Source organism: Symphalangus syndactylus, chromosome 18, assembly GCF_028878055.3.
Source record: "Symphalangus syndactylus isolate Jambi chromosome 18, NHGRI_mSymSyn1-v2.1_pri, whole genome shotgun sequence".
In the NCBI taxonomy this organism is placed as follows: domain Eukaryota; kingdom Metazoa; phylum Chordata; class Mammalia; order Primates; family Hylobatidae; genus Symphalangus; species Symphalangus syndactylus.
The window spans coordinates 18,621,848-18,646,497 of record NC_072440.2 but is presented as its reverse complement, the minus strand read 5'-3'; the positions used below and the strand labels follow the sequence as shown (position 1 = coordinate 18,646,497).

Genomic DNA, 24,650 nt, shown 5'->3' with positions numbered 1-24,650 from the left:
GTTCACGCCATTCTCCTGCCTCAGCCTCTCCGAGTAGCTGGGACTACAGGCGCCCGCCACCACGCCTGGCTAATTTTTTTTGTATTTTTAGTAGAGATGGGGTTTCACCGTGGTCTCGATCTCCTGACCTCGTGATCCACCCGCCTTGGCCTCCCAAAGTGCTGGGATTACAAGCGTGAGCCACCGCGCCCGGCCCGAGACCCTGTCTTTTTATAGAAAATGTAAAAGAAAAAAGATTTTATTAAGAGCTCTGTACCTGTCTAAAACAGATGCTTCACAGAGGTAGTAACATTTGAAATTATAAGGATGAGTAGAATCTGCAGGTGTTTCTTAGTTAGGTTGTACTATCTAAGGAACCAACAGAAAATGCCTCTCTGTGAACTTGGTGTTTATTTCCAGGTTAGCATTAAGGAGTCAAATAGGAAAGGAAATGTGCTACTGTTCAGTTGTAGGGAAAGGGAAAAGCTTGAGGCAAATGCTGGAGGCTCAAGGAGCATACTTTCAGAGTTTAAGAAATCAGTACAGGAAATATATAAGATACCATAGATAGGTAGTCAGACTTCATAAAGGCTTTGGTATACGTACTGTGGGGTTGATTTTTTTCTTTTATAGAGGCAGGTGAAAACAGAAGACAGGCAAACCTGTTGTCCACAGTTTGTGCAGGCACTGTGATAGGTTTGAGTTAAGACAGTCACAGTGGGTAGGAATACATGGGAAGGGTTTTAGTGTCTATGTGTGCTTTTAGAGGTAGAATTGAAGGGCCGTTTGACTGATCTTGGCAGACAGAGAAATCTGGTATGAATCCTTTAATTGGGCAGTAGCTGTAGCATCTTGAGTTATTCTGAGTGCTTGCTCAATATTTCTCGTAGTGATGGTGACTTATAGTTGGGATCCTATGTGTAATTTGGCAGAAGAGGACAGTGGCTTCAAACTTTATGTTTGGGATATAAAGTTGGCCCCATTTTGAATTATTTTAAAATAATTTGAAAGATTAATGAAAATGCACTTTTATAACTTTCATTATCAGTAAAACATTTGACTTTAGAATAATAGATGCTGTTTTTCAATTAATTATTATTATAGTATAATGGCTCCAGGTGAACTTAACATAAATATAGAAAAGAAACTACTCTTTAAAGTACATAGGGAGCCGACACAATGGCTAACGCCTGTAATCCCAACACTTTGGGAGGCTGAGGCAGGCAGATCACTTGAGGTCAGGAGTTCGAGGCCAGCCTTGCCAACATGGCAAAACCCCATCTCGACTGAAAGTTAAAAAATTAGCTGAGTGTGGTGGCGCACGCCTGTAGTTCCAGCTACTCAGGCTGAGGCAGGAGAACCCAGGAGGCGGAGATTGCACTGAGCCGAAATTGCACCACTGCACTCCAGCCTGGGTGACAGAGCGAGACTTTGTCTCAAAAACAGAAAAGTACATAAGGGTTGCAAAGTCAAATGACTTGAAGGGCCAAGCAGGTGACTTAATAGAGCAGCTAGGTTTAAAACAGCAAGGAATAGTGTGGAGTCTGGACTTTAGCATGCTCTATGTAAAGGAGTCAGAATCAGAGGTTTTAAAAAAACACTGTTATCAGTGTCCCTACACAAAAAAGGACATATTCCCAAACCATCAGTTTTCTACTTTTTATACAAACGAAATACAGGAATAATTATTCAAATGAGGCCAAGCGTGGTGGTTCACACCTATAATCCCAGCACTTTGGGAAGTTGAGGTGGGAGGATTGCTAGAGCCTGGGAGTTTGAGACCAGCCTGGGCAGCATGGCAAGACCCTGTCTCTATTTTTTAATAGTCAAAAAATAATAAGGAAACATTCAAATGCTTGAACATGACAAAGGGGTTAGATGGCTTATTAAGTTGAATTCGCCATATAGCATCATGTGTTACTTAATGGAAATGAATGGCAAACCTTGTTTAGCAGATAGAATTAAATGAAGATGATTAAAAGTATTTCTAAAACATCTTTATTTCAAATATTTACGAAAATAGCTCTGTAAATTTACCATACCCACGGCCCCTAAATCTTAATTTTGATCTTAATCTTGAAAGTATGTTGTCATTAGCATACTTTGTATAGTGGGTTTTTTTGTTTGTTTGTTTTTGTTTTGGAGACAGGTTCTCACTGTTGCTGAGGCTGGAGTGCAGTGGTCTGATCATGGCTCACTTGCAGCCTCAACCTCCCAGGCTCAGGTGATTCTCCTACCTCAGCCTCCTGAGTAGTTGGGACCACGGGCACATGCCACCACATCCAGCTTTTCTTTTCTTTTCTTTCCCATTTTTTTTTTTTTTTTTTTTTTTTTTTTTTTTTTTTTTGAGATGGAGTCTTGCTCTTTCGCCCAGGCTGGAGTGCAGCAGCGTGATCTCTGCTCACTGCAAGCTCCGCCTCCGGAGTTCACTCCATTCTCCTGCCTCAGCTTCCCAAGTAGCTGGAACTACAGGCGCCCGCCACCACACCCGGCTAATTTTTTGTATTTTTAGTAGAGATAGGGTTTCACCGTGTTAGCCAGGATAGTCTCGATCTCCTGACCTCGTGATCTGCCTGCCTCGGCCTCCCAAAGTGCTGAGATTACAGGTGTGAGCCACCGTGCCTGGCTGTTTTTTGTTTTTTTGTTTTTTGTTTTTGTATTTTGGTACAGATAGGGTTTCATCATGTCCCCAGAATGTTCTCAAACTGCTGGCCTCAAGAAACCCTCCTGCCTTGGCCTCCCAAAGTGGTGGGATTACAGGTATGAGTCGCCAGGCCTGGCCACTTGGTTTTTTGTGATCATAGCTCCCTACAACCTCTACCTCCCAGGCTTAACTGATCCTCCCACTTTAGCCTTCCAATTAGCTGGGACTATAGGCATGCGCCACCATGCCCAGCTGATTTTTGTATTTTTTAGTAGAGATGGGGTTTTGCCACGTTGCCCAAGCTGTAGTGTGTTTTCTGATAGAAGCTGAGAATTTCCTTTGAAACTATCTTTGTGAGCTAGGAAGTAAAATCAGAAAAGGAATAATAATGTCTTAAATTTTATTGCTCATTTTGTTTTCTTTTGTTTCTTACTCTTAGATGGGAATGATGAACAACCCAAATCCTTATGGTTCACCATATACTCAGAATCCTGGACAGCAGATTGGAGCCAGTGGCCTTGGTCTCCAGATTCAGACAAAGACTGTACTATCAAATAACTTATCTCCATTTGCTATGGACAAAAAGACAGTTCCTGGTGGAGGAATGCCCAACATGGTGAGTACTAATCCATTACAGACTTGTTTTCAAACTGGCATTTTGACAAAAGAATTGTGTTAAACTTTCACCCTTCTGTTATATACGCTGGGATTTGTACACACTAGGAGCCTAAATTGATATGTAATTGATGATCCCTGTGAGGAGGCTTGTGCTTCCTTTCCATTTCTCTGTTTTTTTGTTCCGTGTGGTTATTGATCAGTGAGCATGTTGATCCAAACAGGAGTAAGTGGACTGCTACAATGAAGTTTTAGAGGCCTGCCATTCAGCAGCTTGGTCTTGTGAGCATTTCCATAGGATACGAAAGTGGAACCTTTCACTGTACTAGAGCTGTACAGATGAATTAAACATGTCATCTCTGTCCTGAGAAATGTTCACTTTTTTTTTTTTTTTTTTTTTTTGAGGCGGAGTTTAGCTCTTGTTGCCCAGGCTGGAGTGCAGTGGTGCCATCTCGGCTCACTGCAGCCTCTGCCTCCCGGGTTCAAGCAACTCTCCTGCCTCAGCCTTCTGAGTAGCTGGGATTACAGGCATGTGCCATCATGCCCGGCTAACTTTGTATTTTTAGTAGAGACAGGGTTTCTCCATGTTAGTCAGGCTGATCTCGAACATCCGACCTCAGGTGATCCGCCCGCCTCGGCCTCCTAACATGCTAGGGTTACAGGCATGAGCCACCGCACCCGGCCTGAAATCTTCACTTTTTAATTAAAGAAACTAAATTTCTCCCAGAGTTTAGAAAAACTAGTTTTTCACCAACCTGAAAGACCCCTCTGCTGAGTCTCCTGAGAAGTTCTTCATTGCTCTTTAAAAACCTAATTTGGGTGTGCTTTTAACTACAGATGCCTTCTCACCCTTCCCTCTCCTACTGGAGTTTACCATGTCCTCTCTGCTTTTGCTCTCTGTATATTATACATACTTATATAACTTCGTAATGTCATTTTTCTTATTAAATTGAGCTTCTTAAAGGTAGGAGCCATGGTTTATGAATTCCATGTGTCAAAAAATGGAGTCTGGCTTATAGTAGGCTAACCATAAAAATTTTCATTGAAAATATCCACATCTCTATTTATTAAGAAATAGCATATTATGACTCCTACCATTAAATATATTGTTACATCTCTCAGGGTCAACAGCCAGCCCCGCAGGTCCAGCAGCCAGGCCTGGTGACTCCAGTCGCCCAAGGGATGGGTTCTGGAGCACATACAGCTGATCCAGAGAAGCGCAAGCTCATCCAGCAGCAACTTGTTCTCCTTTTGCATGCTCACAAGTGCCAGCGCCGGGAACAGGCCAATGGGGAGGTGAGGCAGTGCAACCTTCCCCACTGTCGCACAATGAAGAATGTCCTAAACCACATGACACACTGCCAGTCAGGCAAGTCTTGCCAAGGTAAGTGGACCCACAAGGTTACTGTACTTAGCAATTAATTTTTATAGCCAGGGAGAAGAGGGAAAATGTGATCAAGTCTATTTTGTGGTGATGGATATGTTTAGTACCTTAATTGTGGTGATGGTGTCTGTGTATGTACAAAGTCACCAAAATGTATACATTAGACCACGTGTGGTGGCTCACACTTATAATCCCAGCACTTTGGTAGGCCAAATGGGGAGGATTGCTTGAGGCCAGGAGTTTGAGACCAGCCTGGACAACATAGCAAGACCTCGCTGGGCGTGGTGGTGCACCTGTAGTCCTAGCTGAGGGACTAAGAAGGCTGAGGAAGGAGGATTGCTTGAGCCCAGGAAGTCAAGGCTGCAGGGGGCTATTATTGCACCACTGTACTCCAGCCTGGGTGACAATGTGAGACCATGTCTTTAAAAAAGCCTGGGCGCAGTGGCTCATGCCTGTCATCCCAGCACTTTGGGAGACAGAGGTGGGCAGATCACTTGAGGTCAGGAGTTCAAGACCAGCCTGGGCAATATGGTGAAACCTCGTCTCTACAAAAAATTACTAAAGAAAATCAGCCAGATGTCTGGGTGTGTTCCTGTAGTCCCAGCTACTTGGGAGATTGAGGTGGGAGGATGGCTTGAGCCCAAGAGGCAGGGGTTGGTGTGATTCGACGACATACTGCTGCACTCCAGCCCGGACGATAGAGCCAAACCCTGTTTCAAAAAAAAAAAAAAAAAAAAAGTGTACATAAATATGTGCAATTTTTTAATTTTATTTATTTGTTTTCTGAGACGGAGTCTCACTCTGTTGCCCAGGCTGGAGTGTGGTGGTGCAATCTCGGCTCACTGCAAACTCCACCTCCCAGGTTCATGCCATTCTCCTGCCTCAGCCTCCCAAGTAGCTAGGACTACAGGCAGGCGCCTACCACCATGCCCGGCTAATTTTTTGTATTTTTAGTGGAGACGGGGTTTCACCATGTTGGCCAGGATCGTCTCGATCTCCTGACCTTGTGGTCCTCCGGCCTTGGCCTCCCAAAGTGCTACGATTACAAGCATAAGCCACTGCGCTCGGCCAATATGTGCAATTTTAAAAATATTTATACCCCAAAGCATTTAAAAAATTCTATTGTCTAAATGCATCATCACCGTTAACTCACTTGGTAAAGGTTGTCTTGGCTGCATCTATTCTGTGGCAATTATGGATAAAGCTGCCATAAAAAAAGGGGTGCCAATTTGAGACTCCTTTACTGATAGTGACATTATTTTAGGAAATGATAAAAACACAGTTGTTTTTTTTTTGAGATGGAGTCTCGCTCTGTCGCCCAGGCTGGAGTGCAGTGGCGTGATCTCGGCTCACCGCAAGCTCCACCTCCCGGGTTCATTCTCCTGCCTCAGCCTCCCGAGTAGCTGGGACTATAGGCGCCTGCCACCATGCCCGGCTAAATTTTTTTGTATTTTTGGTAGAGACGGGGTTTCACTGTGTTAGCCAGGATGGTCTCAATCTCCTGACCCCGTGATCCGCCCACCTTGGCCTCCCAAAGTGCTGAGATTACAGGCGTGAGCCACTGCGCCCAGCCAAAACACAGTATCATTTTTGTGAGCAAGTATCTAAGGATATGAGAAGAGAATAAATTTTAAAGGCCTTCCTGTGTGGTGATCCTCATAGACTTTGATTTTTATTTGCCCTAGCATAGCATACTTTAAATGTTACTGAGGGTTTGCTAACTGTCATGTAGGCAAGTGTTCAATTTAATACAATTTACTGCAATCATTTTTACCTGATCTAATACAATTTGTATGGAGTCATTAAAAAGTGTTCTTATAGGCATGTGTGTCATAACATTGGTTTAGAGTACATTTGCTTAGAATAAAGTAGGTTGTATAGCACGGTGAAAAATGAGGGCTCTAGAGCCAGACTGCTTGAGGTTGAATCTCACTTTGAGTGCTCTGTGACTTTGTGCAAATTGCTTACCCATTCTTTTTGCCTTTCTTGACTGTGAATTCTGAGTATTAATAGGAGCTACCTTATAGGGCTGTTAGGAAGATGAAATAAGTTAATGCATTTATGTTACTTATTAAGTGGCCAAGTTAGCTATTATTAATGTAAAAACATTAACCTGCTCTTGAAAAAAAATTTTTTCTTCTCTTTAGTGGCACATTGTGCATCTTCTCGACAAATCATTTCACACTGGAAGAACTGTACAAGACATGATTGTCCTGTGTGTCTCCCCCTCAAAAATGCTGGTGATAAGAGAAATCAACAGCGTAAGTGATGAAATCTTTTGAAGGTTTATGTGAAAAGTTTTGAAGTCTCACCAGTGCCATTTATAGTACTTCTTGATTATGTGAGGGACCTGTGGTGTTGTACTATGTTGAATAAATGTTTTTTTCCCTTTTAATTTTTCTGCTTCCTTAGTGCATAGAATTGAACTACTTAGGGAGTTTGAGGCTACAGTGAACTATGGTCATGTTACTGCACTCCAGCCTGAGTGATGGAGTGAGAACCTGCCTCAATTCAATTTAAAGAAAAAGAAAAAGTGCAGTGGCTTACACCTGTCATCCCACCAATTTTGGAAGCCAAGGCAAGAGGATTCCCAGGAGTTCAAGACCACCCTAGGCAACTTAGCGAGACCTTGTATCTTCCAAAAACTAAAAATTAGCTTTGTGTGGTGTGTGCCTGGCTGAGATGAGAGGATTGCTTGAATCCAGGAGTTGGAGGCTGTAGTGAGCTATGGTTGTGTCACAGCCTGGGTGACACAGTGATACCCTGTCTAAAAAACAAACAAAAAAAAAACAGAACTGAACACTGCTTAACATCTAAAATAAGATCCAGGAACTCTCAATATTCATTATTTATACAAACAGCAATAGGTAAATTTATGTTCTGCCTTGAACCTATGAAAATTTAAAGACTGTTGCTTTGGCATTGGGCAAGTTATTCTTTTATACTTGTGATCTAAACGTTTCAGTACTTGGAAATTATTTTAAAAAGAAAAAATGAGATTATTTTTATAATATTGGGATATAGAAGAGCTTTTTTTTTTTTTTTAAGAGAAAAGACGAGATTAACATTTTAAAAGCGTAACTACCACATCTCTATAGCAAGAAAAATTTAAGCTTTTAGGGTTAAAGGACAAATTTGGGAAGTATTGTACAGCATTTGAAAATGGAATTAAATTTCATAACAAGAATTGGGAATAGAAAATAGACAATTCACCAGAGGCAGGAGGAGAGAGGGGAACTCACAATATAATTCACTATTAAGAAGAGAAATAAGGTACCATTTCTCTCCTGTAGTGTAGGCAGAAATGATGCCGCCGGGTGTTGGCAGTTGAATGGCTCCAAAACATTCATACAGTGTTGGTCGGAACATTAATAAAGCCCTTTGGGAAGGCTATTGGGCATTCAGAATCAAAAGCCTTTTATACCAGTGGTCCCCTTTTACCAATCAGTTCTGCATCTAGAAATTTCTTCAAGGAAATAATGGAAGACAAGATCCACGTACTCAGATGTTTCATAATCACGTAACAATAATTTTGTGGGTTTTTTTATTAGACATGTTAGTCTTTTTTTCTCACCAGCATTAATGTTGTAATACTATATCTTTTGTTTTCTCTAGCAATTTTGACTGGAGCACCCGTTGGACTTGGAAATCCTAGCTCTCTAGGGGTGGGTCAACAGTCTACCCCCAACCTAAGCACTGTTAGTCAGATTGATCCCAGCTCTATAGAAAGAGCCTATGCAGCTCTTGGACTACCCTATCAAGTAAATCAGATGCCGACACAACCCCAGGTGCAAGCAAAGAACCAGCAGAATCAGCAGCCTGGGCAGTCTCCCCAAGGCATGCGGCCCATGAGCAACATGAGTAAGTTTGTGTCATCCTAATAACATGATATTGGTTGTGTCAGTAAATGACATTTATAAATGCAGGGTTGTTAGCTCCTTTTTTATTTTTTCTGCTACATGATTAATTTTTAAAGTAATTTTTTAAAGATTACAGTGTAAATGGTCCCTTACAGTTCATCTACGAGAGGTAACTGCCACTGGTTTGTATCTTCCTTGATCCTTTTTTTGCATTATATGAGTTTAGATTTGCAGAAATGAGATCCCATATGTTATTCCACAACAAACTTTGATTAATACTGTGTAGACAGGCCGGGCACGGTGGTTCACACCTGTAATCCCAGCACATTGGGAGGCCAAGGCAGGTGGATCACAAGGTCAGGAGTTCGAGACCAGCCTGACCAACATAGTGAAACCCCGTCTTTACTAAAAATACAAAAATTAGTAGGGTGTGGTGGTGCGTGCCTATAATCCTAGCTACACGAGAGGCTGAGACAGGAGAATGGCTTGAACCTGGGAGGCAGAGGTTGCAGTGAGCCGAGATTGAGCCATTGCACTCCAGGCTGGGTGACAGAGCAAGACTCCCATCTGAAAAAGAAAAAAAAAAAAAAATACTGTGTAGACATCTTTCATAGTCAGTACTCTATGTATCTTTTTTTTTTTTTTTTTTTTTTGAGACGGAGTCTCTCTCTGTCACCCAGGCTGGAGTGCAGTGGCGCGATCTCGGCTCACTGCAAGCTCTGCCTCCCGGGTTCACGCCATTCTCCTGCCTCAGCCTCTCCGAGTAGCTGAGACTACAGGCGCCCGCCACCACGCCCGGCTAATTTTTTGTATTTTTAGTAGAGACGGGGTTTCACCGTGGTCTTGATCTCCTGACCTCGTGAGCCACCGCGCCCGGCCCTCTATGTATCATTTTAAATGGTTGTATAGTATGTCATTCTCTTTTTTTTTTTTTTTTTTTTTTTTGAGATGGAGTCTCGCTCTGTTGTCAGGCCAGATTGCAGTGGCACGATCTTGGCTCACTGCATGCACCTCTGCCTCCCGGGTTCAAGCTATTCCCCTGCGTCAGCCTCCTGAGTAGCTGGGACTACAGGCACATGCCACCATGCCCAGCTAATTTTTGTATTTTTAGTAGAGATGGGGTTTTCACCATGTTGGCCATGATGGTCTCAATCTCTTGACCTCGTGATCCACTCACCCGGGCCTCCCAAAGTGCTGGGATTACAGGCGTGAGCCACCGCGCCCGGCCCAACAATCTCTTACAGGTGGACATTGAGATCTACAATTATTCTGCTGTTTTAAACTATACAACAGAAATCGTGTTTTGACTTGAGGCATTTTGGGCTGAAACATAGAAATGAGTGTAGTTGGTAATGATTACCTCATGTCTGGCAGGAGGAATAGTGTGCCTTTTCAAATAGTTTTTTTGGGACTTGTTTGCCTCACTTCCTGTTTTATGACTGAGAGGGAAGAGGGAGAAGTGTTCCAGTATCCTAATTTGGGGATATATAAGTTTCTCTGATTGCATATGATAAAATCGGGAGAATTGTTCTAATATCTTAATTTTGGGATATGTATGTTTCTCTAATTGCATATGATAAAATCAAACAACTTTTTTCTGTGTCTGTCCCTCTGCTGTCAAGCAGTTCAAATATCTAAGCTATTTTGTTTGAGTAGTTAGATATCCAGCATTGTAGAGACTGGGTCTTATCCAGGTTGGTCTTGAACTCCTGGGCTCAAGCAATCCTCCTGCCTTGGCCTCCCAAAGTGCTGGGATTACAGGCGTGAGCCACCGCACCTGGCCTAAGATTATCCCCCCCCACCCCCCCGAGACAGAGTCTCGCTGTGTCACCGAGGCTGGAGTGCAGTGACACGATCTTGGTTCACTGCAACTTCCGCCTCCTGGGTTCAAGCAGTTCTTCCTGCCTCAGCCTCCCAAATAGCTGGGATTACAGGCACCCACCACCATACCCAGCTAATTTTTTTTTTTTTTAGTAGAGACGAAGTTTTGCCATGTTGGCCAGGCTGGTCTTGAACTCCTGACCTCAGGTGATCTGCCCACCTCAACCTCCCAAAGTGCTGTGATTACAGACATGAACCACCTTGCCCGGCCCTCTAAGATTATTTTTTAATACAGATTGAGTATCCCTTTTCCGAAATGCTTGAAAACAGAGTACTTTAGATTTTTTCGGAGTTTGGAATGTTTATATTTGCTGGTTGAGTTGAGAATCCCAAATCCAAAACTCAAAATGCTGTATTGAGCATTTCCCTTGAATATCATGTTGGCAGTCAAAGTTTTAGATTTTTGTATTTGGGATGCCAACCAACCCATACTGCTATTTTTTACTTTCTTCCTATTTTCCACTGCTGTGTTCTTTTGCTCCCATTTTTAGTTTTTGAATTAATCTTCAGGACATTTTCTTCTTCCTGTTTTTCTTTACTATATATTTTCTTTACTATATAATAACAGTATTTTCAAACCAGTGATCTGCTTTTAAGCACATATTGAGCCACTGTGCAGTAAAGTTTTAATGCTACTCTTTCCATAAACTGTTTAACAACTGTTCTCTCGGAAACTGAAAGTTATGAGAGTGAAATGCAAACATTTTTAGACCCATCAATTTTGATTTTGACTTTTAATAATTTAAGATCTAAAATGCTAGATAGTGACATGGAGCTTCTTGTATTCAAGTTTGTAAGTCAGATTTTGCAGTCACTGGCATGCCTGTTTTAGACAGTTGTGCTGATGCTCATTGTACCAGACCATTTCTATTTTAATATTCTTCAGATTCTTCATTCTTGCCCTGTTGTTATTATTTATTACTTGGTCCGTTGATTTCATTTTTTTTTTTCTGATTTCATTCTTGAAAGTAGTATTTTCAAGGAGGATGTTTTTCTTGAGTTTTACCTAATCGGAGACTTAGATAAGTTTTCTTAGATAAATTTTGGATAATTAGAAACGTATATGTGTGTGTGTGAGATTGGTCTCGCTGTGTGCGTGTGTGTTTTTGAGACTGGGTCTGATAGCTAGAAACATACGTGTGTGTGTGTGTGAGATTGGTCTCGGGGTGTGTGTGTGTGTGTGTATGTGTGTTTGAGACTGGGTCTCGCTGTGTCACCCAGGCTGGAATGCAGTAGTGCGATCTTGGACTGCAACCTCTGCTTCCTAGGCTCAAGCGATCCTCCCACCTCAGCCTCCCAAGTAGCTGGGACCACACACGTGCACCACCACGCCTGGCTAATTTTTGTATGTTTTGTAGAGACAGGGTTTCGCCATGTGGCCCAGGCTGGTCTTGAACTCCTGAGCTCAAGTGATCCGCCTGCCTCGACCTCCCAAAGTAGTTTGTGTTTTTCATTACTTCCATGACAACCAGTTCTAACTAGTTAAATAATTATTGAGTGACAAGTTTTTAAGCAGGACTAGGAAAAGGGATGAGGAGCAATCTTGCTTTTTCAGGCTTCCTTTTACCTCTTCTGTATTGAAAATAACATGTACAGGGGTAATGGAAAGTTGGACCTGGACACTAGCATATTTTCCCCTCTTGTTTTATATCTTCTGTCTTGGAATTAGCATTGCTTTTTTCTTTCTTTTTGAGACAATGTCTCACACTGTCGCCCAGGCTGGAGTGCAGTGGTGCCATCTCAGCTCACTGCAACCTCCACCTCCTGGGTTCAAGCGATTTTCCTGCCTCAGCCTCCAAGAGTAGCTGGGACTAGGCGCACACCACCACCTTTTCGTGTTTTCTTTTAGTAGAGACAGGGTTTCACCATATTGGCCAGGCTGGTCTTGAACTGCTGACTTCATGATCTGCCTGCCTCGGCCTCCCAAAGTGCTGGGATTATAGGTGTGAGCCACCACCCCCGGCCAGCATTGCTTTTTTATCTCCCATTCCGTGTTACGCAGAATGAACTTACCTTTTTCCTTAAGTTTTAGTAGGTTGTTGTCTTCCCCTGGCCTGGAATTTCATTATTGTAATTGGGTAGTTCCCTTTTATTTTTCAAACTTACATGTATAGTTCCTGTTACAGCTCTTTTCCTCTCATATTGCCTGTGTACTTTTATATATATACAGAATTATTTGAATGATAATTTTGGGGGATTTTTGCCCCCATTTCTTCATGTCTTTTTATTTAGAATTAGATTTAAGATTACTCAAGTTTCCTTTGTTTTTATTTCTTCAGTTAATAGTACCTTTACAGTAATAATTGTCTTAGTGAACAAAAATCTCTAGAATAGACCTGGAAACCTTGGAGAGAATGTGTAGCTGTGTTGTCATGAACCATCAGAATGCACTAAGATAAGCAAATTCATGTACAGTGTAATCAGTTTTTTATTTCATTGCACTAAACAAAACTTGTTAAATATAATAATTTATCTAGAAATGTAATTTTCACACAAGATTTTTACAGTAACATACATAATTAATGACATCACAACTCTATTTGAAAAAGACACTTCTAACAGCTAAATTTCAGAGCTAGCCTGATAATATTAGAAGGAAAATTCTGCCCAGGCACAGTGACTCGTGCCTGTAATTGCATCACTGGGAGGCCAAGGTGGGAGGATTGCTTGAACCCAGGAGTTTCAGGATGCTGTTATCATTGTGTGCCTGCACTTTAGTCTGGGTGACAGAGTGAGACCTTGTCTCAAAAACAAAACAATGAAGGAAAGTTTAGCCTAAGCTTTTATGGAGCATGATAAAGGCAACAGCATTTCTCTTCATTAAAAATTGTTTATAAATTGAGCCAGTTATTTTCATTTTAGTGGGAAGTTTTGTTTTTAAAAATAACTTGAGTGGTGTATTAATAGAACTGTGTATCAAAAGTCTTTTAACCACATGAAAATCTGGGGGCCGGGCGTGGTGGCTCACGCTTGTAATCCCAGCACTTTGGGAGGCCAAGGCAGGCGGATCATGAGGTCAGGAGATCAAGACCACGGTGAAACCCTGTCTCTACTAAAAATAGAAAAAAATTAGCTGGGCGTGGTGGCGGGCGCCTGTAGTCCCAGCTACTCGGAGAGGCTGAGGCAGGAGAATGGTGTGAACCCGGGAGGCAGAGCTTGCAGTGAGCCGAGATTGCGCCACTGCACTCCAGCCTGGGCGACAGAGCGAGACTCCGTCTCAAAAAAAAAAAAAAAAAGAAAATCTGGTTTGATGTGAATGTTGCTGTTGGTTGTTTATAGTGTTTGTTTTGTTTTTTTTTTTTACATTCAACAACACGGGTTTGAATGCTTTTAGTTTTTCTTTCTTGTTTCATCTCTCCAGTCACTTAAGATGTTATTAGTGTTTAAAGCAGTAGAATATGCAGTCAGGAATGATGGCTTATGCCTGTAATCCCAACACACTGGGAGGCCAACACAGGAGCATAGGAGTTTGAGACCAGCCTGGGCAATATAGTGAGAATCCCCATCTCTATTTTTCTTTTTTTTTTTTTTTTTTTTTTTTTTGAGACAGAATCTTGTTCTGTCGCCACACTGGAGTGCAGCGGCATGATCTCTGCTCACTGCAACCTCCGCCTCTGGGGTTCAAGCGATTCTCCTACCTCAGCCTCCCAAGTAGCTGGGACTACAGGAGTGTGCTGCCATGCCCAGCCAATTTTTGTATTTTTAGAAGAGATTGGGTTTCACAACGTTGGCTAGGATGGTCTCGATCTCTTGACCTTGTGATCCGCCCGCCTCGGCCTCCCAAAGTGCTGGGATTACAAGCGTGAGCCACCGCTCCCGGCCTCTACTTTGGGAGGCCGAGGCGGGCAGATCACAAGGTCAAGAGATCGAGACTCACCTGGCTAACGTATTGAACCCCATCTCTACTAAAAATACAAAAAAACTTACCCGGGCGTGGTGGTGGACGCCTGTAGTCCCAGCTACTCCGGAGGCCGAGGCAGGAGAATGGCGTGAACCCGGGAGGCGGAGCTTGCAGTGAGCTGAGATCGTGTCACTGCACTCCAGCCTGGGCGACAGAGAGAGACTCTGTCTCAAAAAAGAAAAAAGAAAGAAATAGGATATTCATTAAAGGTGTTAATTGAAGAAGTAATGTATGCACATTAGAGCTATTTAAGCCATTTTGTAGGAGTGTTAGAATATTCGATACAAAGTGTTCCTTCACCCGAACACTGCTTTGCGTCCCTCTCTCTAAGGATCACTGTACTTAGGCTCCTATCTCCTTACATAAATTTTTGTTGCTTATGGAAGCATTTGCATGTATAGCTCAATTCTCTAAACAATTTTGGATTGAGGATTCTTTGCTCCTTCTAGACATATATAACTATAAGCCATCAAAAGTGGAAATTCTAAGAATATATGTTAGCACTTGCCAGATAGCTCTTCCAAGAGATTCAAGAGATTATCAGTTTATACATCTGTGCATTTTAGTTGAAAATGTGTATTTCCACACATCATTCTCAACACTTGGATGTAGAAAATCAACTTCTAAAAGTTTTGAGAGTTTCATACATGAAAATATGTTTTAAGTTTAACCATAAGTGCTGTTGTGCACATTTGCCTTTGTTTTTTTGTTTGTTTTTTTGTTTGTTTGTTTGTTTTTTTGAGACAGATTCTCGTTCTGTTGCCCAGGCTGGAGTGCAGTGGCGCAGTCTTGGCTCACTGCAACCTCCACCTCCCGGGTTCAAGTGATTCTCATGATTCTCCTGCCTCAACCTCCCAAGTAGCTGGGATCACAGGCGCCTGTCATCACACCCGGCTAATTTTTTGTATTTTTAGTAGATAGGGGGTTTGACCATGTTGGCCAGGCTGATCTTGAACTCCTGACCTCATGATCTGCCCGCCTTGGCCTCCCAAAGTGCTGAGATTACAGGCGTGAGCCTCTGCGCCTGGCCACATTTGCATTTTTTTTTTTTAAAGTTATGTTTCGTTTTCTATGATTTACTGTTGGGTGCTTCATCTTTTTCTTACCTGTTTGTAAGGGTACTTCAAATCAGCCTTTACATATGTGTTGCCAGTTATATTGTCAATTATTTATTGTATATGCTGCTAATATTTTTTTCCTGATTTGTCATTTGTTTCTTAACTTTATGGTATTTATTGTATGGTGGCTGTTGTGTTTATTTCTGTCTTCTGTTATTTCATTTTGACTTAGGTGCTAGTCCTATGGGAGTAAATGGAGGTGTAGGAGTTCAAACGCCGAGTCTTCTTTCTGACTCAATGTTGCATTCAGCCATAAATTCTCAAAAGTAAGTCTTACCATGATTTGTACCCTGGGTCCCATTACAAATACTGGTTAACAATTCCTTGTTTGACTTTTGAACTTAGTTTCCTCGGTTTGAAGATGTCTTTGAATACAGATAGATGTGTGAGTCCATTCTTTCTTTTTTCGCTCTGTAGCCCAGGCTAGAGTGCAGTGGCGCGATCTCAGCTCACTGCAGCCTCTGCCTCCTGGTTCCAGTTAAAGCATTTCTCCTGCCTAAGCCTCCTGGGTAGCTGGGATTACAGGAGCACGCCAACATGCCCAGCTAATTTTTGTATTTTTAGTAGAGACAGGGTTCCACTATGTTGGCCAGGCTGGTCTTGAACTCCTGACCTCATGATCCGTCCGGCTCAGCCTCCCGAAGTGCTGGGATTGCAGACGTGAGCCACCGTGCCCAGCCCATTCTTTCTTCTTTCTACAGCCTTAATCGAAATTGTATTGATTATCTAGCATAGCCTATACCTTCCCTAATACAGTAGGATGTTGCAAGGTTACAGCTCCATAACAGTCAGCCTTATCCTGATGTTAAGAATTAGCCCACCAGCCTGGGCAATATGTCAAGATGTCTTCTCTACAAGAAAATACAAAAAAGTTAAGGAGGCGTGGTGGCGTGCACCTGTAGTCCCAGCTACTGATGAGGCTGAGGTGGGAGGAGCACTTGAGGCTGGGAGGTCGAGGCTCCGGTGAGCCGTGATTACACCACTGCACCCCAGTCTGGGTGACAGTGAGACTGTGTCTCAAAAGATAAAAATTATTATTTTAAAAAGAGAATTAGTCCATCATCCAAAGCATTCCCTGAGGTGAGCTGTGTTAGAATGACAGCTTCATCTGATAACACAAGCCTTAGAAAACTAAGTATGGGCCGGGCATGGCAGCTCCCCTGTAATCCCAGCACTTTGGGAGGCCGAGGCAGGCAGATTGCATGATCTTAGAAGCTCGAGACCAGCCTGGGCAACATGGCGAAACCCTGTCTCTGCTAGAAATATGAAAATTAGCCGGGCATGGTGGCGCCCAACTGTAATCCCAGCTACTCAGGAGGCTGAGGCGGGAGAATCGCTTGAACCCCGGAGGCAGAGGTTGCATTGAGCTGAGATCACGCCACTGCACTCCAGCCTGGGCGACAGAGCGACACGCCATCTCAAGAAGAAGGAAAAAAAAATGGCTGGGCGCAGTGGCTCACACCTGTAATCAGCACTTTGGGAGGCCCAGGTGGGTGGATCACTTGAGGTCAGGAGTTTGAGACCAGCCTAGCCAACATGATGAAACCCCATCTCTACTAAAATACAAAATTAGCCGGACGTGGTGGCGGGTGCCTGTAATCCCAGCAACTCAGGAGGCTGAGGCAGGAGAATTGCTTGAACCCGGAAGGCAAAGATTGCAGTGATCTGGGATTGCACCACTACAGTCCAGCCTGGGCGACAGAGCAAGACTTTGTCTCAAAAAAAAAAAAAAAAAAAAAAGGCATTACAGACTTACAGACAAAACCCAGAAAATTAAGTCTTATGATATCTTGTGTTAGGACATCATCCTGTCCTCCAAAGAAATACAACTTACCCTCACACAGGTATAAACATGCACAGTTTAAAATCAGTCTAGTCACACACTTCTCCCTGCCTATCTCCTTAATGCAAATAGAAGTGCCATAGCATATTGATTCCATTACAACAATCAGTGTCAGCTTGAATTAAATGAGGTCTTCCTTCTCCTACCTTTCTTCACTAAAACTATTTGGTGACCCCTTTTTGAAGCCCAATGATGAGTGAAAATGCCAGTGTACCCTCCCTGGGTCCTATGCCAACAGCAGCTCAACCATCCACTACTGGAATTCGGAAACAGTGGCATGAAGATATTACTCAGGATCTTCGAAATCATCTTGTTCACAAACTGTAAGTAAGATCGTGGACATATCTCGTTCATAAAGAGATGTCATGTCAACGTGCTTTCAGTCTCCTGGGCATTTAATTACTAAAGGAATATTAGCAATTTTTCTGTAGCATGGACATTGATACTTCTACTCTTGTGGATTTCTTGCTGCTGCTGCTTTTTTCCTTCTCAACCTTTCTCACCATCTGTGGTAGTCTTTCAGCTTTAATAGTGTGTGAACTATTCTGTCTAGTGACAGTAAATAGTATATTAATTAAACACTGTTTTTAGCTATTGCCTTTGCAAAACTTACATATCTAAGAAAAACTAGGCCTCAGCTCATTAAAATATTGCAGTGATAACATTCTTTTCTGTTACTCCTGGTAGAGCAGAGTTTTTTTTGTTTGTTTGTTTGTTTGAGATGGAGTTTCACTCTGTTGCCCAGGCTGGAGTGCAGTGGCACGATCTCGGTTCACTGCAGACTTTGCCTCCCAGGTGCTAGTGATTCTCCTGCCTCAGCCGCCCAGGTAGCTGGGACTCACAGGAATGTGCCACCTCACCTGGCCAATTTTTGTATTTTTAGTAGAAATGGGGTTTCACTATGTTGGTCAGGCTGACTTCAAATTCCTGACATCAAGTGATCCGCCTGCCTCAGCTTCCCAAAGTGCTAGGATTACCGGTGTGAGCCACCACGCCTATCCTGGTAGAGCTTATATTATGTAAAAATCTGATAGGGTGGGGTCTCTGGTCTTCTCATCCTCCAAATGTGCACATGGCAGTTTATTTTTTGAGAAGTTGATATATTTCAGGCACTCTCCCCTTATGAACTCCATCTTAAAGAGTTTTGTCAGATGAAGGAGGGGGAGGCATATAGAGCAAGGTAATGAAATGTGCTCAGCATCATAAAAAGGTAGAGCTTGGACCTTGCCGATTACAGAGTTTACCCTTCAAACACCATGCAGTATTTTTTCTTGGAGAAGTCTTTTCATTTCACTTTCGGTTAATAGCAGGGTCTCCTTTACTGTATCCATATTTTTTAATTGATTGAGGAACTATTTATCATTTTGTCTTAATTTATTTTTATGTTACGTGAAACTACCAATTATATACGTTTCATTTAGGAATTTTTTTTCTCCCAGGAACCCATGCTTGCTAATTATTTAGGATTTTTTTTTTTTTTTTTTTTTTGAGACGGAGTCTTGGTCTGTCGCCCAGGCTGGAGTGCAGTGTCGTGATCTCGGCTCACTACTGCAACCTCCCATCTCCTGGGTTCAAGCGTTTCTCCTGTCTCATACTCCCGAGTAGCTGGGGTTACAGGTGTGTGCCACCATACCTAGCTGATTTTTGTATTTTTAGTAGAGATGGGGTCTCGCCATGTTGGCCAGGCTGGTCTCGAACTCTTGACCTCAGGTGATCCACCTGCCTTGGCCTCCCAAAGGGCTGGGATTACAGGCGTGAGCCACTGCGTCCAGCCAGGAATTCTTCAATGGTAGCACTAAGTAACGGAATTTGACAAGGAAAGAACTTCACAAGTTTAATGAAATTATTCCTTTAATAAAAAATAACCAATCTCTTATTTTGTGACAAACTATTCAGGAACTTTTATTTAATGGACAGAGATCATTTGACTTTACATTAAAAGTTTATTATATATGCTCAAGTTTTCTACCAACTCGGTATTCTTCTAAACTTCCATTTATATCTTCTTGATCGGGTTCCTTCAAGTCCTATGCAACTGAGTATGGGATGTCCAAATAAAATCAGTGCCTAAAGATCACGTTTATCAGTCATAAGAAATACTAGTGCAAAATATTTTGTTGGGGAATTGCATGAAAGTGAAAAACTGAATCTAACAGAATCATTATGCATTTCTGGTCTCTCCACTTCAGGTTTTTGATTTTTTGTTTGTTTTATATAAAAGCCTTTGTCAGAACAGTTCAAGTTTTTGATGTTTTAACATTTTAGAGTGGTTACTGAATTTTATTTCAGTAAGCTAAATAATAAATTTAGAAGAGCAGATGGAACTCTGAAGGCTACTTGATACTATGACAACGCCTGTTTTCCTCACTGTCTTTAGTATGTAGCCCAAAGTAATATTTTGCTTTACGTCTAGAGTAACAGGGACCAAAGAGTGTTTTTTATTGAGTCGTTTCTTATATTGTGATCGGAAATATAGACAAAAATTCTTTTGTTTATCACAAAAAGACAATTTCATTTCAGTAAGTATTTTAATATATATCACCTTGCCGTTATTTTTTCTTTTCCTCTGTGTGTTCAGTGTATAAAAATTGGAAAAATGCTAATTAAATGCTGACACGATATTACAGTGGTAGGATTTTCTTTTTCCAGCGTCCAAGCCATATTTCCTACACCGGATCCTGCTGCTTTAAAAGACAGACGGATGGAAAACCTAGTTGCATATGCTCGGAAAGTCGAAGGGGACATGTATGAATCTGCAAACAATCGAGTGAGTGTCTGTTTTTTTTCTATTAATAGCCAAGATTGAGGCTGTTGTGGTTATTTTATTTCTCTTTAGCATGTACAAGTAGTACATGTGCTTCAGACGGGGGACACGCTGTAGCTATCCCGTCTTATTGTCCCCAAGCACAGTTAGGATAACAAAGCAATTTCTTAAGGGTATGTCATCAAGAATTTTATGTTTTTCCTCCTAATACAATGCACTCATGTGGCATTTTATCTGGTTGTGCTGTCAACCTAAAAAGTGGCTGAGCTGGTCAAGTGCAGTGCCTCGGTGCCTGTAATCCCAGCAGTTTGGAAGTCTGAGGTGGGCAGATCACTTGAGCCTAGGAGTTGGAGACCAGCCTGGGCAACATAGCAAAACTCCATCTCTACAAAAAATTAGCCAGGCATGGTGGCGCGTGCCTGTAGTCCCAGCTACTCAAAAGGCTGAGGTGGGGGAATCACCAGAGCCTTGGAAGTCAAGCTGCAGTGATTCGTGATTGCGCTGCCGGTGACAGAGGGAGACCTTGTCTCTCTCAAAAACAGGAGGGGGGTAGTGCTGAGCTGTTACCACCTCTGTTCTCTTTTCACTAGAATATAATGAAGTAGCGACTTAACTGTTGTTCACGATAGTTCAGATTCTCTACATAAGTTGAACTTTCCTTTCTAAATTGGCACCGGTTCTTAATGCAGCATATAAAATGAAACTAATATCTATTCTCAGTTTGTTTTTTCTGTTACCTGGTGGTAGTTCCTTTTTTCCTCATCTCCCTTATTTTACTTCCAACGATTCAAAAGGCGGAATACTACCACCTTTTAGCTGAGAAAATCTATAAGATCCAGAAAGAACTAGAAGAAAAACGAAGGACCAGACTACAGAAGCAGAACATGCTACCAAATGCTGCAGGCATGGTTCCAGTTTCCATGAATCCAGGGCCTAACGTGGGACAGCCGCAACCAGGAATGACTTCTAGTAAGTGTTTTTTGTTATATTTCTATTTGAGAGAAATTGATAATAAAATAGTTTCTATCCAAAGTCATTAATTTCTGTAAGCTTGTGTAACTATTCTAGAGTTTTTTAAATAACCATTTGCCTTTGCAAAGAAAATAACTCATCTACTAGTAAAAACAGAAGCGGAACAAGTATGTTTAAGATGTCTGGGCATGGTACTTAACATACCTTGATAATCTGGAATTGTTTTTAGAGCCCAAGGTGTAGACTTCTCTAATAGTGACATCTAGAAAGCGATAGCCTACATACAGATGTTCACAGATTCCTCTGAGACTGGCTTGTGTGGTAAGTAGCCGGTAGATGTTTGTAGGCTGACCAGGTTCAGGAGCCCTGTAACACACATAATATCATATTACACGGTCACACTTTCTGCTTGACATAAAATGTTCTAAGTCTAGGAACTCTTTTTTTTTTTTTAGAGACAGAGTCTCTCACTCTGTCACCCAGGCTGGAATACGGTGGCATGATCTTGGATCACTGCAGCCTCCGCCTCCCAGGTTCAAGCAATTCTCCCACCTCAGCCTTCCGAGTAGCTGGGATTACAGGCACATGCCACCACGCCTGTCTAATTTTTGTATTTTTCGTAGAGATAGAGTTTTGCTATGTTGGCCTGGCTGATCTCAAACTCCTGGCCTCAAATGATCTGCCCACCTTGGCATCCCAAAGTACTAGGATTACAGGCATGAGCCACTGCTCCCTGCCTAGAAGCATCATTTAAAATTACATTTTGACAGCTTCAGTTTCTGGTTATAGCATCATTGTTGACCTGATGAATTAACTTAGCCAAGACTATGATAAATAAATAGTCTTACTCAATCATTGACTTACTGGTAGGATCAAAGTAGTGAAATATGGAGCAGGCACACCATTTTCAGGAATGACACAGGCTGTTTAAATGCTGCGAGCAAGGCTATGATAGGAAAAACCTGCATTTACTGAGTTAGGAAATGCTAATGATCTATAAGAAGTGTCAACTGAGCCAGTGGGTAGTAAACCTCATACGATCAGTAGATTAAAATGGGCTGAGAAGTTCATCTCTTTCATTCATTGAAGTAGTAAAGTAGAGAACCATTGGTTACCACAGTCTCATTTGCTAACTGAAGTGTGCCAAGTACTGTTTTGTAATGTGTAAAAAGTTGGGAGGAGCAACATTGCTGAGGAAATAGTATGCATGGAGGCTGCCCTATTAGGAAAAACACAGATATTTTGAGTAGTTAGGAGAACAAATTTTCAGGAATGAAAAAGTCAAGATTAGAGTTGAGACTGCTTCAGTACATGATTTGGACTTGAGTAGTAACTAAAGATTAAAAAAAGTGGACAGGCTGGGTGCGGTGGCTCATGCCTGTACTCCCAGCACTTTGGGAGGCCGAGGCGGGTAGATCATGACATCAGGAGATGGAGACCATCCTGGCTAACACGGTGAAACCCCATCTCTACTAAAAATACAAAACAATTAGCCGGGCGTGGTGGCAGGCGCCTGTAGTGTGAACCCGGGAGGCGGAGCTTACAGTGAGCCGAGATTGTGCCTCTGCACTCCAGCCTGGGCAACAGAGCGAGACTCCGTCTCAAAAAAAAAAAAAAAAAAAAAAAACAAGTGGACATACCTGAGATACTTGGTTTTGGTAGAATTTACTCAAGTTCTGGGTGAAATATGAGCCAAGTTTAAAGTCTGTGAGATATTAAATTGTATTCTAATGTCAGTATAAACAGTATGGTACTGATGTAAGCAGGAATAAGTGGTAGTGGAACTGAGTATCAGCCTTAAGTATATGTTGACCTTTAGCTCGTACTAAATCTGACATTTTGTAGAATGAGATTCTTACCTTAACCTGATACGCAGAAAATAATAGAAGCATAAAAGGGGTTGGGCATCGTGGTGGCTAATGCCTGTAATCCCAGCTCTTTGGGAGGCTGAGGCTGCAGATCACTTGTGCTTAGGAGTTCAGGACCAGCCTTGGCAACATGGTGAAACTCTGTCTCTATAAAAAATACAAAAATTAGCAGGCCGGGCGCGGTGGCTCACGCTTGTAATCACAGCACTTTGGGAGGCCGAGGCGGGCGGATCACGAGGTCAGGAGATCGAGACCACGGTGAAACCCCGTCTCTACTAAAAAGACAAAAAATTAGCCGGGCGTGGTGGCAGGCGCCTGTAGTCCCAGCTACTCAGGAGGATGAGGTGGAAACATCACTTGAGCCCAGGAGGTCGAGGCTGCAGTGAGCCGTGATTGTGCCACTGCACTCAAGCCTGGGCAACAGAGTGAGACCCTGTCTTTAAATAAATAAATAAATAAATAAGGTTTGTAAACTTTAAAAAAAAATTTGAAAGAACTACGTAGAATGTTGAAGAAAACATTCTCATCTTCATGTTTCTTTAACATTTTTTTGTTGTTGTTGGTTTTGTTTTTGTTTTTTTGAAACAGTCCTTCTTTGTCACTCAGGCTGAAGTGCAGTGGCGCCATCTAAGCTCAACTGCAACCTCTGCCTCCCAGATTCAATTGACTCTTGTACCTCAGCATCCCTGGCAGCTGGGATTACAGGCATGCATCACCACACCTAACTAATGTTTTGTATTTTCAGTAGAGACAGGGTTTCACACCATGTTGGCCAGGCTAGTCTCAAACTCCTGACCTCAAGTGATCCGCCTACCTTGGCCTTGCAAAGTGCTGGGATTACAGGCTTGAGCCATCACACCTGGCCACGTTTGATTTTTTTGTTTTAATACAAAGAATACACAGTTATTATAGAATCAGAGAGTGGCAATGGTAGGACTATGTGTATTGGCATAAAAATATGCCCATAGTAGGCCGGGCGCGGTGGCTCACGCTTGTAATCCCAGCACTTTGGGAGGCCGAGGCGAGCGGATCACGAGGTCAGGAGATCGAGACCACGGTGAAACCCCGTCTCTACTAAAAAATACAAAAAATTAGCCGGGCGCGGTGGCGGGCGCCTGTAGTCCCAGCTACTCGGAGGCTGAGGCAGGAGAATGGCGTGAACCCGGGAGGCGGAGCTTGCAGTGAGCCGAGATTGCGCCACTGCACTCCAGCCCGGGCGACAGAGCGAGACTCTGTCTCAAAAAAAAAAAAAATATGCCCATAGTAAACTAATGTAACGTGTACCTTCTTGAAAAAATAATCCCGGTTGTTAATGGAGCTGAAGGTAGCTAACTCTTTCCTTATTAGTTTTTTGCAAAGATACGAAGTTTCAGGAAAAGCTGATGACAGAAGTGTGCATGTTATAGTCTGAGTTTTTTTAAGTGTGGCATATGCCCTAGAAAAAGTTCTGGAAGAAATAAATACTAACCTCTGAACATGGGCTTCTGATGGGGGCAGTGGAATTCCAGGATACTTGTGTTGTGTGATAAAGGGTTTTTGATTATTTGACTTAATGCATATAGTTTGCATTAAGGGCATATGTATTGAAATGTGAAAGATGGACATTTTTGTTTGTGTGTATTTTCTTTACCTCTAAATATTTATATATATACATTTTTGAGATGGGGTCTCTGTCGCCCAGCCTGGAGTGCAGTGGTGTGATCTCGGCTCACTGCATTCTCCATGCCTCCCAAGCTCAAGCAATCCTCCCACCTCAGCCCCCCAAGTAGCTGGGACCACAGGCACACGCCACCATGCCTGGCTAATTTTTTTGTATTTTTT

The 24,650-nt window shown here is 42.4% G+C and overlaps 1 protein-coding gene across 2 annotated transcripts in view; it reads left to right on the top strand.

The window, feature by feature from the left end:
- EP300 (E1A binding protein p300) overlaps nucleotides 1-24,650 on the top strand; it is a 94,182-nt gene that overhangs the window by 33,270 nt on the left and 36,262 nt on the right. For both annotated transcript variants that reach the window (XM_055252744.2, XM_055252743.2), the window contains exons 3-10: nucleotides 3,063-3,239; nucleotides 4,361-4,622; nucleotides 6,770-6,883; nucleotides 8,238-8,483; nucleotides 15,555-15,648; nucleotides 17,411-17,548; nucleotides 19,875-19,992; nucleotides 20,784-20,958. In XM_055252744.2, the coding sequence (XP_055108719.2) occupies nucleotides 3,063-3,239; nucleotides 4,361-4,622; nucleotides 6,770-6,883; nucleotides 8,238-8,483; nucleotides 15,555-15,648; nucleotides 17,411-17,548; nucleotides 19,875-19,992; nucleotides 20,784-20,958 (1,324 nt within the window). The remainder of the gene's footprint in view (nucleotides 1-3,062; nucleotides 3,240-4,360; nucleotides 4,623-6,769; nucleotides 6,884-8,237; nucleotides 8,484-15,554; nucleotides 15,649-17,410; nucleotides 17,549-19,874; nucleotides 19,993-20,783; nucleotides 20,959-24,650) is intronic.